We start from the raw sequence: 14,693 nt of genomic DNA, 5'->3' as shown, positions 1-14,693 counted from the left end.
GTATCCTTCTTCTATTTCTTTCTTTGATTGCTGTATTTTTTCTCAATATTGTTAAATACTCAATAAGAAGTACACTAAGGAATTGGATTTCCTCTTGCACGAAGGTAGTCTCGACCGATGAGCCAAACAAACATTCTCACACATGCAATCAGACTTATACGCATCATATTTGATAAATTAATATGAATGAGACAAGTCATTTTTTATTATTTATATTAAGTATTTCTTTGTGTTTCTTATTCATTAATAAATACGTAACAATAATAATACGTGTCTTAATGTTCTTATGGACACCATACGAGACACCTCAAATAAGACAATTAATTAATAATGTTGACGTATCTATGATTGTATGTACAAAAGTTCCTCTTGAAGTACTTGAAACACACTAAGAGGGGGGGGGGGGGGAGAGATAAAACTTGGTCTTTCGAAAACTTTGAAATCTTTTATCAAACATATATCAATGGACAATGGGTTTCAATCAAGAGTTTGCAATCACTTTGAGCTTAACAAACCAGTTCGCAATCACTTATAAAGATGAACTATTTATATAGAAGCAGTAAAGAAAACATCAAGATTTTATACTAGTTCACCCTAACTCTTGGGCTGCATCTAGTTCTCCTTCAAACCTTGAAGGGTTCCACTAATCAATTCTTTGAATAGCAACTTGCTATACGCATCAAGTTTTCTTCAGATCTTGGCTAGTGAAAAGCATACAGTCTATTTTTGTTGTATGAATATAACTAGTTCTTTATTTCAGACTTGATTGATCAATAAAAACAAAGTGAAAAAATGGTTGGGTTTTAAGCTAATCATAATAACAAGCAATGAAGCAAATCTTCATCTCACCAAGATTGAAATCATATGACAGTAATGCAAAAGGCATAGAAATAAAGGATATATTATTTCCACTCATCACAATTGTCAATTGTCATTCTTATTTTGGGGGTCTAAAACCCACTACCCAATTGCAATCCCTTTGTTATTATGATACACAAGATGTAATGGCAGTTGGATGATTTTAATTTGAAAACGAAATGGATTTACCTGCTGGGCAATTAATCGAGTATATCTAGGCGTGGTCCTCAGCTTTGTTTATTACCAAGTACCTTGTAAATGATGTGTACTCTCAAGCAGTTGAAAATCAAAGCGCCAATCAACAATATCACAAAGGAACACCCTTCCCACTATCATAGGCCATCTTCAAGTGGTTATCCAGAGGTAAGTTCAACAGAACAATGACATCAGTTTCAAAACACCACTACTACTACAACATTCAATTTTCAAAACTCTGTTACAAATGTCAATTACTAAAGATTGGACTCCTAAAAAAATCCCACTCCCACCCCATGGAACATTTCTAACTCATCATGGTGCCTCTTTCGAGTGTTAAAGAAAAGAGAAACATTACCATCTCGTAACTACACTTTGCAAGAAAGATCCCAGTTCCATTAAGATAAAAATATTACATCATCAGACATATTACCATGATATTTACCCAGCAACTGCAGTAACAGATTCTCCACAACCAATCCCTAACAAGAATGATCTTTCCTCACACTGCTAGAAATGCGATTACAAATCATGCAATTAGGAAAGCAGAAACCACAGGTATCAATGTATTTGTCCTATTCGTATATTTGCATAATTGTAACATGAAATGATGGAATTATCATACCAGAAAACATTTCATCAGAAAAGCAGTGAAATTTGATGCACAATTTCAATGCCCTAAGCATTTCCAAATGATAATGTCTCCAAAAAATCTCCCCCAAACATCATTAGCTACATAACCCTTTTTAAGCATTCAAACCCTTATGTAGAAGTTTATAACCTTTCCTTCAGCAGTGTATAAAGACTCAGATATAGAAATCAGGGTCAACTGAACAGTTGATTTGCAATTTTATACTTGTGAATCTAGATAATCCGAGACTAAGAAGACTTCTTAATGCAATGATTGTTTTTCCTTTCATTTTTATTGTTAATTTACACCAGCCTTATGCTCACACTCTGCCAAATAGGTGAAACTTGAAAGAGAAGGATAAATACTACAAAGTATTTGTTTGGCTGAATGATGTGAAAACCTATTTGGACAAATTATAAGCTTCTTAAGGTTATTTTGTTCATAAAACACTTTCACTTTCTCCCACTCAACTTGTGCTATGACAAAATGAAAATATACTAATATACTAAAAGTATCTACTTGGTTGTGCCATTGGCTGCATTTCTCAGGTTCATTTGCTGAACTAAATTGATGGTACAACTCTAAATGTAGAGATAAAAAAGGAATATTTCTCCCTCCTCTCACTCTCCAAACAGTGTAATGCAAATGCATGTGTAATGGCCACATCTTCTTCACCGCTCTTTCATGCATATTTTATTATTTTAACCTTTTTTTCATATCAAGTGTTAATTTACTTCCAATAAAGTCTAATAATTGATGTGAATAATGAGGTGTTGCTTTCGATTCCGCATCCTACTACATTTAGATCCAGAAGATGCAAATGGCTCTCATCTAACCATAGGATAGGGAAGGGATATTGAATAAACTCGTCCTTAATTACTTTTCTTTCTAAAAGTTGAAGGATTTGTTGATCTTCATATAAATGCTATCACATGAATAATAGTCATAAACAGTAACAAAAGCATGAAAATGAATTTCACAATAAATAGAATACCAGACAAAGATTTGAAAGAGTGAAAATAATTATCCTCGCATCTTCTGGGTTTATTTTACAAATTGAAAAGTCAGAAAATATACAAAAGTTAGATCTAGCAAAGAAAATGTCAACGGCTAAGTATGACGAAGACCAACCTAAACCACCTAAGAAATCTCAACAATTAAGACTCCTACTAGATTATTAATAAAAGGATGTGAAATCTGTCATTCCATACCAGTACCAAGCTACCACTTACACTAAGATTCCTACTTATGAGCAAGTTTATATTTTAAATGATAAATCACACATGACACAACAATCAGAATCAGTTGTACAGTTCAAAGAAAATGAATAAAATTATTTCACCAAAATGGAAAAGAGAAGGGATAGGCACACACCTATATACTTTTACCCTTTTCCATAAGTTTGCCTTTACGGCTTCTTTCTTTTATTTGACAAATATGAATTACTTTAATTAAAGCAGAATAATTTCCAGAGTCCAAGTGGTTCATTTTTTATATGATAATTTTGATACTTATATTCTATAATAGATCTTTCTTCAATTTTTAAGACAAAGTAGACATACCTATCCTTTAAAATGTAATAGTACAACCATATGAAATAAATTTAGCACCTACTCCTTAAGGTCAGCATTGTCAGTTTCCCCACTGTTTGGATATATAACAATTGGTTTTGCAGTCACCTAAAGAAATCATATGTGAATCAAGGATAAGTATTCCACAAAGACAAGTCCCATAAATATAATAATATAATAGCTTATCAACACTGACACGCTCCTTACATGAAAGTAACACAAAAAAAGGGAAAATGACATTATCACCTAACCAACAAGTTAATGTTCCAATCAACAATTAAGCTAGAATGCCAATCAACAATTAAGCTAGAATGCCTTCCAGAAAAAAAAAAACAATTAAGCTAGAATCATCGCCCAACTATATTTTTGTTTATTTTTTATGCCTAAATATCATATACATTAATCCAAACTCAGAACCCAATATTAATACCCTAGTACCTATTTGTGAGGCAGATTCTAAATAGATGTGGATCTTTTTAGCTTAGTCATAATAATATCTATAAATAAATTTTGAGGGAAATAAAGAAGGGGATCTCACACACTTACCATGAGTTCCTAAAAAATTCTTTAATTTGGATGAGACATCCACAAGGAACCTGATCAATTGGAGAGTGGATAGAATATAAGCCTCATGTATTCAGCCCATATGAGTTTAACAAAAGTCATTTGACTAGTCACCCAAATTTTATTTTATTTATATTTGTATTTTGCATTTTATATATACAGTAACATTTGAAGCTTAAGATTCTTTGTCTGACATGTGTAACTTACAAGTTTGCTCCATCGCATATAGCTGACCCCGAACGAAATTTCGTGGCAGACATGGGCACTAAACAAATTCAAAAGCACTGGCAAATATGAGGATGGATAGTTCCATACATCTACCCCACTACTTGACACTACACTTTCAACTCATGGCTATGGGCACACTATGCTTTTTCTATGCTACTTTTGTTTCTAGTGTGTCGAGGAAAAATGCATGTCAATTTGGGGGGCATCTTAAATTTTGTTCAATTTGTTAGACATCTCATTCGAATAGATACTTTGTTCAATTTAATAACCGGCTGGTTGTTACACAATATACACATTTGATCACAAGATGCATTAAAACCCCCCTTTTTTTAAAGAGGCCCTCTCTACTTGGTTCTATGTACATTAAACACATTATTACTTGCACACAAAGAATGTAGAAAACGTAATAACAAAATATTTACAAAGAAGATTGTGATTATGACATAAAAGTAACACCTATACATGTTCTGCCAATTATGACCCAATATGATTTCACTAAACGAAGTAGTTAACTTCTCATTGTGAATTTATGATCAAGATTTACTACCATGATAAATTTGTGACCCACAATATGATAACATTTTTCATTTTTTTTCTTAATATCAACACCTAAGCCTAAAAATTAGTCCCATTTAGTTGATTTGGGTATGATAGAATGCCTTATCTAAGAGAGATGGAATCATGCAAATGAGACCAAAGATCAATGACCCTGCTTGTGTGAGTCAGTTACTACTTATTAGTAAGCAGAAATGAACCCCGTTAGAGGTATCACCATTCACCAACTCAAAAACATAACTCTCCTAAAACAATTTAAGAAGGACGCCAGAGTATTAGAAAGGAACAAAGTTTAAGGAACTGCAGCTCACTGCAGTTATTTTTCAACTGCAGGGTATCCAATTCCCATTTGAACAGGTTCAAACAAGGTAAATGAAATACCAAGCACTAGGTTGTGTCCTCACAGTTTGAAAATCAAATTACCAGGCAGAGTTTTGCAAATAAGAACTCGAGACACACCCATATAGCCAAAGTGAGTAATAAAATATGAAAAATCAACATTCATACAAACTCAGCCGTGAAGATGATTCAGGCATAAACAACGAATCACAGAACAACGAGGGTAATGATATTCAAAGTTCAAACTTGGTTTAAAGTAAGAGAACAACGAGGGTAACGAGGCCAATGAGTACCACACGAGCGATGACAAAGAGGAAGCGACGCGGCAACGTAATGCGGAGAGTAAGAGAGCGGTAGCAATGCGACGGCGCAGAGGCATAGAGGAAGAGAGTGCGTAGCAAGAGTGTAAGAGATTGAGGGTTCTTTGTGAATTCGAGGCTCCTGAGTAAGAGATTTGGAATTTTAATCTAAGGGTCAACATCGATTTTGAGTAAAAACTAATGTTAACTGAGCATTATTAGAATCTTGCGTAAAAATACAAAAATAAAGAGTAATATCAAAGACACGATTAAAAACAGTCATAAAGATGACAGTAGTTATAACCTGATGAAAGTTTAGACCCACTTGAAACATAAAAGATAACAATCAACTTAAAGCTAAAAAAAATCTTTATATATATCATGGATGCTGCTGATTGAACTTCTCCAAGGTAAGAACAATTTTTATAAATTCAAAGAAGAAACTAACATACTAACATTCAAAACTCAAAGTCCTTTTAGAAACAATCTTATACTAAATGATTTTAAACTTATACATTAGAAAACCTCACATGAAAAGTGAATGACAAAATCAAACGGTTTACCCAAAAAGGAACCACTTTTGTATCTCTAATTTTTCAAAGGCATGGAATCCACACACACAGATAGAAAATTACAAAAAAATCAAATATTAGTTTTTTTGGGAGGCAAATCAAATAATAATTTGATAGAAAAAAAGAAAAAAAAATGAGAAAGAAGAAAAACTCTCTTGGCCTAAGATATTTCTGTTATTTACAAAAGTCTAGTGAAACAAAAAAGAAACACAAAAAGTACAACATCACTCGTTAGTAGAAATGATTCAACACAAAACCCTCATTTGTTGTCAAACGAAACCTGCACCGCACGGTATTTGCTATTGAACCTCATCCATTCTTGTGAAAAAAGAAGATTGAGGAAAAGTGAAAGATAAGAGAAAAAGGGAAGAAAAAAAAAATAAGAGAGGAGAACAAATGAAGAAAGAGAAGGAGAAAAAAAGATGGAGTTGTCATTACCATCAGTGAGGGAGCCGGAAGAAGGAGATGAGCGAGTTGGAGCTGACTCAGGCGTTGGGCTTGGTGGTGTACTGGTGTCGGTTTCCGGGGGTTTGTTGATGGAGAATTTGATGGAAGTAAGAACAAAACGTTTCAACAGAGAAAAAAGATAAAAAATTTGAAATTCAAAAAGCTGTAAAAAAAAGAAGATTGACGGTTGCTTTTATTTTATTTCTTTGCTCGAAGGAGTTGTGGGAGTGAATAAAAGAAAGGTTTGAGGAAGTGGGTGATATGGGAAGATAGAAGAAGAAAAAGTGGAAGAGAGAGAACAGGAGTGGGAGCAATTTAGAATTTCGGTGGGCATTTTCGGGAAATTACGGTCTGATAAGGACACAAATTTGATGTTAGAGGCACACGTGTTTGACTCGCAATCCTCAGATTCAATGTCTTGCTTCTCTTACCAGTTTCCACCTTCTTGCATCCTTCTTCTGCAATTCTAAGATTTACACGTTCCCTAAAATCTGTTATCATAATATGTCACTGCTTTTTCACGTCACTTGTGTGACTCTTCAATTCCCACAAGAATCACCTTCCCTGTCTTTTAGCCACTGCTAAAACTGGTACTTTTCCCTTTCGCCCCCTCAGAAAACAACACATTTAACAGATTTCACGCCACCAACCGTGTCTTTGTACAGCATACCTTTTGATCATTCGGTATGCAATTCCAATCTCCAAACTCGGATCCATCTTTTACATTCTTCAGATCATAGAATCTAATATGGTATGCAGTTTTGAAAAAGAAAAAAAAGGAGAAAAATTTGATCTTTGTGTGATTGTGTTAGATTAGATTTTATTAGATTCATTGTGTAGCCTAGAACCCTCATGAATTAGAATGCAATCCAAGAGTTTGAGCCTGGCTCCAGCTCTGACACTCTTCCCAGGCTTGAAACCCCCTCACAAAACCCTACTGTTCCACCAAATCTGTGTTCTTGTTATCACATTCCTTGCATATGCTTCCTTCCATGCCTCTAGGAAGCCCCCCAGCATTGTCAAGAGTGTTTTGGGGCCCACAGTTCCATCTAATGGAACTCAAGTTTCCAACTTGAGTTCCATTGATGCAGGGTGGCCCCCTTTCAATGGAACCCGGGGCACTCACCGGCTCGGAGAGCTCGATCTCGCTTTCCTTACTTCCTACTCCATTGGCATGTATTTGGCTGGCCATGTTGGAGATAGGATTGATTTAAGGTTGTTCCTTGTATTTGGGATGATGGGTAGTGGTCTTTTTACCGTACTTTTCGGGTTAGGGTATTGGTTGGATGTTCATGTGTTGGGGTTTTTTGTTGGTGTTCAGATTGTTTGTGGAGTTTTTCAGTCAATTGGGTGGCCTTGTGTGGTTGCAGTTGTGGGGAATTGGCTAGGGGAATCAAAGAGGGGCTTGATAATGGGGGTATGGAACTCACATACCTCGGTGGGAAATATCATTGGTTCAGTTGTGGCTTCAGGGGCATTGGAGTTTGGCTGGGGTTGGTCATTTGTTGTGCCTGGAATCCTGATCATTTTGGTGGGGATTTTGGTGTTTTTGTTTCTTGTTGTGAACCCTGAGGATATGGGATTCGTGCATCCTGGAATGGATGTCGAAATGAGTGTTGAAATGGATAGTGCAGAGAATCAGCAGAAAGTGGAAGCAGAGGAAGCAAAGCTTATTGAGTCCGATAATTCAGAATCTTCATCTGCAATTGGGTTTTTGGAGGCATGGAAGTTACCAGGAGTGGCTCCGTTTGCTTTCTGTCTCTTTTTCTCGAAGCTCGTGGCTTACACTTTCCTGTACTGGTTGCCCTTCTACATAAGGCACACAGGTAATCATTATTATTATATTACATGAAAAATTATGATATATATAGAGTTGCATTGCCTTTTATCTAACATCAGCATGTTATTCATATGCGAAGAATTTATTACTAGTGTCTTCATATTCCTGATATATTGTCTCAAGGTTTTGTCACTAGGAATTTGGAGTGCTTGTTTGGTAGGACTGTTATGTGATGTGTCTTTAGGCAGATATGAATTTGTGTGACAGGTATTGCATGGTGTTTTATTAGCATGTATGGTGCAATTTGAATCTGGAGAAATAATTGTTTATTTTTCAAAAGCTCTCTCAGCTAGCTGCCAAAAAATAAGTGATTATTTCTCCAAAATAAACTGAACAAGTCAAGTAATATTTATGTCATGGCAGTTTCTGTAGTGTGTAATTTTTGTTTTGTTCTTTGAGAGAGAGGCTGTGTTAAGGCTTAGGCCTGTGTATTGTGCTTTCTGTTCTACAATTCTGGTTTGGTCCAGACTTTTTTTCTATAAAAATATTCAGTTTTTTTGTGCAAACTTAAGTCCAACATTGTCCATATATCTCTTTACATGATCTTTACTCAACTGCAAATTTGGTTTTCATTGCAGCTGTTGCAGGTGTGCATATGTCTCACAAAACTGCTGGGTTACTTTCAACCATATTTGACATTGGGGGAGTCCTAGGTGGAATCACAGCTGGTTTCATTTCTGACTTGATTGAAGCGCGTGCTATTACTTCAATTCTATTCTTGTTTCTATCAATTCCTGCTCTTGCTTTGTATCGCATTTTTGGGAGCCTCTCCATATTGATCAACATCATTTTAATGTTTCTGTCGGGATTTTTGGTGAATGGTCCATACTCACTAATCACAACTGCTGTGGCTGCTGATCTTGGTACGCAAAGCTTGAATTATCGAAATTCTCGGGCTCTTGCTACTGTTACTGCAATCATAGATGGCACTGGTTCTGTTGGAGCTGCCCTTGGTCCCCTTTTGGCAGGATATATTTCAACTAGGGGATGGAACAGTGTCTTTTTTATGCTCATTCTGTCTATTTTCTTTGCCGGTTTATTCTTGATTCGTATAGCAAGAACTGAGATAAGAGAGAAGCTTTCAGGAAAGTGATTTTAAATATTATAGAAACACACACGTTTGAATATTTAGTTAGGCCCTCTATCGACGGTACCTTTTACCACACAGGAATTAGCTATTGTTGCAGAAATTGTTTAAAGGCTTCAGTTAATGTTTGTCATATGCTCATTCTTTATTCACTGATTGTAAAAAAAAAAAAAAAAAAAAAGAACAAATGTATAAGATTACGAATGTTGAGGGTGAGATAATTCAACTTATTTTTGGTATTTTACTTTTTAAGTTTGTGTGGGAATGTTGATAGCTTCTCTTTGGCCCCATAACAAATGGTTTGCGGTATGAGGGACTAACATTTCCTTGTCTCTACAAAATATCAATTACCACTACTTTATGTTTCAGTAACAAACATGATTCTTGTTTAATTTTTTATCAATAATAATTAAGAACACCAATATATAGCAAAAGATTTAAGGCATGTGTAGCTTTTTTTGGTCTTATTACACAGATTAGACCCGTGCGAAGGGACATCTGAAATGAGAAGCTTTGACCCCTGTAATCAGTTATTTACATTAAAAACCCATGATAAATAAAAGTAGAATGTTGCAATAATAATATGTACAAATCATATCGTCCCAGATTACATTATTTTTCTCCTCCAATTAGTTGTACTCTCACTTTCCTAATTACATTGGGGAAAAAAAATTATAACGATATAATATTTTTTAGAATTTTGCCTTGTTCTTTGTCCATCCTCTGAAGTCAAGGACTAGGTCAATCTCCACTTGGTTATTTATGTGTGATGGATATGAATATCTGTACATGATTACAGCTCTAAAAAATCAGCTATACTGTTTATTTGCATACAAAAATGCTTTATTGTTTTAGCAGGCATTTAAGATTCTGAAGTCCCTCTGCAGATATGCTTCTTCTTACTCGTGTTCTTTCCACAACCACAGGTGGTGGAGGATCTAAGTTAAAACACACCATCACAACTGTCAAGTTATCTGTTGATCCTCTCTTGCTTGCTTCCTGCACTATTTCCTTGCAGCATTGTTTCTCATCATTGTGCTCTTGAAGCCTCCTTCTAGCAAAATCTACAGCATTTTGGCTACTAAAAACATCCCATATTCCATCACTAGCAATTATCAAGAATTCATCTTCTTTGGTCAATGTCATCAATTTAAGTTCAGGTTCAGCACTCAGTGGTCCTCCTCTTTCACTCATTTCCTTCATTCCTTCAATGTGCCAGTCTCCAAGAGCACGAGTGACACCTAACTGGCCATTCAGGTAACCATCATCAATGAAGCCACCTAGGGACTCAACTCGTGTCCTTTCATTGATGCAGTTTGGCCTATGATCTTTGGACATTTCTATGGCCCTTCCATGGTGGGACAAAACAGCTCGGCAATCTCCAGCATTGGCTACAAGTAAAGACCTGTACAAAATAATGAAAAGAGCAATGTACATAAGCAACAAATAATGAGACTAAAAGAGGTGCAAAAGTAATTGTGATTTTGTATTTCTGATGTGTTGCCTATAAAGAACAGGAGAGGTCTCTCCTCTAAAGGTTTCTCCTTCACAAAGTGTTTCTCCTTTCACACACTAGCCATCCAATTCACAGAATGAATCCCTCTTACCTTATTGATCTAACCAATCCTTTCTAACTAACTAGCTAACGGATAAGTGGTTAATTGCTATCCTAACAGGGAAGGGGATATAGAGTAGGCATAGATACAATAATAAATCATGCAAGAAATAATGTTGATGATATCTGGCACCTCATTTGACTTGAATGCTAATGTGCCATTTTCACAGCTACACTTATTGTATGAAAAGATAATATATCCCACAGTTCTGAAGGACAAAGAACAGTGGAGACAAGTGCTCACCTTCCAAATATAATTGCAGTTATTGCAGTTGTACCAGAAGAAAGGGAAGGCTCGTGAGAGGATGTTTTTAGAAATGCAGCATCAGTCTCCACAAATGACCTTTTGACCACCTTCTCAAGCTCCAAAGGAAAGTTAACATCCTCAACAATAACTCTTGGCAGATTATCACGGACAAATTGTGCAGCACTCTTCCCTCCATGTCCATCAAATACCTGCACATTTGACCATTTTCATATTACATGTCAAACCCTGATTAAAGGTTGCAATTGCATATCCTCCTATGCAAAATCACTAAAAGATGCTTGTCCTCTTAGATCATTATTTTCCCACATTTTGTCAAGTCAGACTTTAAAATGGTTATACAACTGTAACTAGGAAAGAGGACAATGAAAAAGATGAGAGGTCAGATCTCAACATTAATAAGTGAATATAAGCTGCAAGGATTAATGGAAAGATGAAATCTAATTGCACCATAGAATATTTTCTGGTCAATTAGTCAACAATAAGAAATTCCTTTCTTTTAACTTAATCATCAATTGATGCAGTAAACCCTTCAAGACTGGCTTGCTAGTCTAGATACAGTAATGGATCAAGAATGTTTAAATTATCCATGTATTATCACATAAAAGCAAAATGGTGGTAGAAGAATTGAAACGATAAATTGAAATTCATGACAGTAGGCAATTAGCACAAGGGGGTAGATGGCTTACACCATAAAAGGAAACAGCCTCCCCAGAAAGTACATCATAATTAAACTTCTTTACCAAATCTCCAATGCATATGTGAGTATCCTCCATGTAAGGACGTTCTCCAATATCAGACCACTCTCCAGACCGAAGAGCTGGAACAAAATTCATCAGATTCTGTTTCTTGTCTACAACCACTGTGTCCTCACATATGCTTTCTAGCTAAATGCAGCACAGAAGAAGGCAATTAAGATGATAGAAGCAGAAACAGTGGAGAAGTTAGGAAATTGAATCTGCTAAGCAAACTCAAGAAAGCAATAAAAAGTAAAAGAATTTACTCTGAGTACATACACAAAACACAACATAACAGAGAGCCAAAAATGGGGTTGTTTTTAAAGCTTATTCCTCGAGTTATTTCCTTTCATCTCAAAAAGGTAAACTCACGGAGAACACCAACAAATTCTGTGGGCAACAATTAAGTACAAAAATGAATGCAACAAACGAAGACAATTTAATTGCCAGCTATGCAAGCTGATTCAGTCGGCAACACAATCAATTATTTCACAAAGTAAGCTACAGTGTATCCATGCCGACTAAACTAATTTCTGTCACAACCACTTCTAACTAACACCATCTAGCCTTTCAAAAACACATGCGAGAAAATCCATAATTACAAAACCCCGAGATCAGATCATTGCTCAAAGATTCCATCACAAGAGAAAATTGGTTGTTAGGAAAAAAGTTTACATTTACTGTCCAATATTTTTGTACCATCCAATTCCAAACAAATATTACTAGATTAGACACACACCATATATCATAGTCATGTTTCATTTGCTAGGAAATTTTCTTCCACCAAGGAAATATTATAATCGTTGATGAAAAGCATTAGATACAAACCAATGTCAAATTCAGAAAATTCATGTCTTCACAAAAAGGGCAACAACAAAAAACCAAAAGAAAATTGGTAAAAAAAAACGAAAGAAAGATGAAAAACACTTTTCAAGACATCTAAAATACAATTGACCTTGACTAAAAGAGTTTCCACAAAACTACCACACATCACAAAAAAAAAAAAAAGAACACAAGGGAGAAAATTGAGATAGAAGATCTCAGAGAGAAAAACAATACTTACAGGAAAGGAATTTTGAACACTGATGTTGGTGGTGTCATCACTTGAAGTTCTGAGGAAAGATCCTTTTTTGTCCATGTGAGTCTTGAGCAAAAGGTGGCAATGTTGCAAAGGCCATGAATTGGTTGTGGTGCTATCCATCATATCTTTCTCTTGGTCCTTCACACACATGGTGGCAAAAACAATCGTGGGGTAGGAGCGGCTCTTTGTTGATGTGGAAAGTAATAGTAATAGTATAATAAGACTGATCTTGATCTTGATGCAACTTTGTGTGTGTGGTTTGTGCTAGAGAGAGAGAGAGAGAGAGAGAGAAGGAAGATTCTTAGGATATGTTGTGAAAAGTTGAGAACAAAGTGATATATGTTTATAGAGTTGTTCTTGTTGTTTAGTGTCCGTAAGAGGGAGACGAACGTTGAGGCTAATAAACTCCAGAATTTTCTGTGGAAAGCGTGGCTGAAAATCCGGTTACATGGTTGCTGCTTTTATCACGCATCTTCGTATCAAAATAATATTACTCACATGGTTGGAATGGAATTATGGAAAATGGGAAATGGTCCTTGTCTCTGCCTACCTAGGCACTAGCATCATTCCCTTTTGATACAAGAAACAAAAATAAAACATTGAGAAAATATTTTATATTCTCAGACTATTGTTCAATAACTAACAATTCTACTCAAGGAAAGTTTTGATAAGAGAGAAGATAAGATTAACCATCAGTTCCTATAATTACACTAAAATTCATATTTACCATAATTTCTGATTAGTTGATCATCTAATTGTTTTGAGAAAAATATACTAACCCTTCTATGGTTGGCTTTGATTATATTTGATGGCTCTTTCATTTTTTTAGATTATTTTAAGACCCTAAAGAAGATCGGTGTAACATTTTTTACTCCTAAGGGGTCAATATAACGAAAACTCAAAAATGAAAAGATTAATAAGAGCAAGCTTCAAATGGGTTAGCGCATAAAAGGTGTATTCTAAAACATTTTTTAGCGCAATTTTTTAATATATTATTTAAACTCAAGAAATTATGTGAATTTTTTTTATTTAAAAACATCCAAACATAATTTCATAAATCTTAGTAATTTTAATAAATAAAAAAAATATGTTATTAATATTTCCATTTAATAGAATAAAACAAAAAATAAAATAAAAACTCGTTCCTTTTGGCACAAGCAACCAAAAAAAGTATTTTTAACACTAATTTTTAAAATATTATTTTAACTCAAGAAATTATGTGAATTTTATTTTTTATTTAAAAATTTGCATACAAAATTTCAAAAATATTAGAGAATTTTAATAATTAATAAAAAAATATTATTGATATCTATCTTTAATAGAATGGTAATATTAGGAAATACTTTTATATAACCATTATTTTATAATGACATTTTTTATTGTGGCTTATAAATTTATATAAACCTAAACTAATATTTTCATTAAATGTTTAATTAAAAGATATTTTACTTTTAGTAAGACAGAAAAAAATATATGCACTAACAGTGTAAAACTATTTTATACTATCATTCAATCACAGATTAACATGTATGATAAGTTTGTTGACTTATCTAATAATAATTTTAAAAGTTACATTAACCATGATTTGTGATTGGACAAAAGTATAAAATTATTTTGCAGTGATAACCATTAAATTCTTTTAATAAATACTTAGATGCTTGAATAATAGAATATTTTTATTTTAATAAATACTAAATTAATATTTTATTATTGATAAGTATTTAACATATATAATAGAATATTTAAAGTCACTATAAAAAATGTATTATTTAGAAAATTAATTTTTATTATTTTTTAAAATTAGAGAAA

General features: G+C 34.3%; 3 protein-coding genes across 9 annotated transcripts; 1 reads left to right on the top strand and 2 right to left on the bottom strand.

Moving 5' to 3' along the window:
* Nucleotides 1-871: 871 nt before the first annotated feature.
* On the bottom strand, nucleotides 872-6,379 carry LOC114387915. 5 transcript variants are annotated; one of them, XR_003661430.1, is made up of 5 exons: nucleotides 6,251-6,379; nucleotides 4,027-5,382; nucleotides 3,802-3,851; nucleotides 3,247-3,363; nucleotides 872-1,201 (listed from the first exon to the last, which is right to left on the bottom strand). XR_003661430.1 is itself a non-coding variant. In XM_028348180.1 (5 exons), the coding sequence occupies exons 1-5, from the start codon at nucleotides 6,251-6,253 to the stop codon at nucleotides 3,317-3,319; spliced, it is 306 nt and encodes a 101-aa protein (XP_028203981.1). In that variant the 5' UTR covers nucleotides 6,254-6,373; the 3' UTR covers nucleotides 872-3,316. The 5 variants fall into 5 exon arrangements, 1 of the variants encoding a protein (XP_028203981.1); XR_003661431.1 differs by having other exon boundaries at nucleotides 3,299-3,363; XM_028348180.1 differs by having other exon boundaries at nucleotides 872-3,363; nucleotides 4,027-4,084; nucleotides 5,235-5,382; nucleotides 6,251-6,373.
* Nucleotides 6,380-6,656: 277 nt separating this feature from the next.
* On the top strand, nucleotides 6,657-9,438 carry LOC114387913 (putative glycerol-3-phosphate transporter 5). The gene is made up of 2 exons (XM_028348176.1): nucleotides 6,657-8,085; nucleotides 8,678-9,438. The coding sequence occupies exons 1-2, from the start codon at nucleotides 7,122-7,124 to the stop codon at nucleotides 9,190-9,192; spliced, it is 1,479 nt and encodes a 492-aa protein (XP_028203977.1). The 5' UTR covers nucleotides 6,657-7,121; the 3' UTR covers nucleotides 9,193-9,438.
* Nucleotides 9,439-9,739: 301 nt separating this feature from the next.
* On the bottom strand, nucleotides 9,740-13,456 carry LOC114387914 (probable protein phosphatase 2C 27). Of its 3 annotated transcripts, none has more exons than XM_028348178.1 (4): nucleotides 12,867-13,456; nucleotides 11,810-11,953; nucleotides 11,046-11,257; nucleotides 9,740-10,591 (listed from the first exon to the last, which is right to left on the bottom strand). In XM_028348178.1, the coding sequence occupies exons 1-4, from the start codon at nucleotides 13,032-13,034 to the stop codon at nucleotides 10,030-10,032; spliced, it is 1,086 nt and encodes a 361-aa protein (XP_028203979.1). In that variant the 5' UTR covers nucleotides 13,035-13,456; the 3' UTR covers nucleotides 9,740-10,029. The 3 variants fall into 3 exon arrangements, with proteins under 3 accessions (XP_028203979.1, XP_028203978.1, XP_028203980.1); XM_028348177.1 differs by having other exon boundaries at nucleotides 11,756-11,953; nucleotides 12,867-13,453; XM_028348179.1 differs by having other exon boundaries at nucleotides 11,756-11,949; nucleotides 12,867-12,979.
* Between the last annotated feature and the right edge of the window lie 1,237 nt (nucleotides 13,457-14,693).

The sequence above is a fragment of the Glycine soja genome, chromosome 15 (genome assembly GCF_004193775.1).
Source record: "Glycine soja cultivar W05 chromosome 15, ASM419377v2, whole genome shotgun sequence".
NCBI lineage: Eukaryota > Viridiplantae > Streptophyta > Magnoliopsida > Fabales > Fabaceae > Glycine > Glycine soja.
Note: the sequence above shows the minus strand (reverse complement) of the source record. Positions and strands in the feature narration are given on the sequence as shown.

Bases quoted from the DNA above. Each gene is read 5' to 3' on its own strand.
- LOC114387915 (XM_028348180.1), bottom strand. The intron at 4,085-5,234 runs GTACTCATTGGC...GAATTTGTTTAG, and splicing joins TCTTTGTCATCGCTCGTGTG to TGCCCATGTCTGCCACGAAA. The intron at 3,852-4,026 runs GTAAGTTACACA...CCAATTGATCAG, and splicing joins ATATGCGATGGAGCAAACTT to GTTCCTTGTGGATGTCTCAT.
- LOC114387914 (XM_028348177.1), bottom strand. From the start codon at position 13,034: ATGTGTGTGAAGGACCAAGAGAAAGATATGATGGATAGCACCACAACC. The intron at 11,954-12,866 runs GTAAGTATTGTT...TGCTGCATTTAG, and splicing joins GTGTTCAAAATTCCTTTCCT to CTAGAAAGCATATGTGAGGA. The intron at 11,258-11,755 runs GTAAGCCATCTA...TCAAATGTGCAG, and splicing joins AGGCTGTTTCCTTTTATGGT to GTATTTGATGGACATGGAGG.
- LOC114387913 (XM_028348176.1), top strand. From the start codon at position 7,122: ATGCAATCCAAGAGTTTGAGCCTGGCTCCAGCTCTGACACTCTTCCCA. The intron at 8,086-8,677 runs GTAATCATTATT...TTTTCATTGCAG, and splicing joins CTTCTACATAAGGCACACAG to CTGTTGCAGGTGTGCATATG.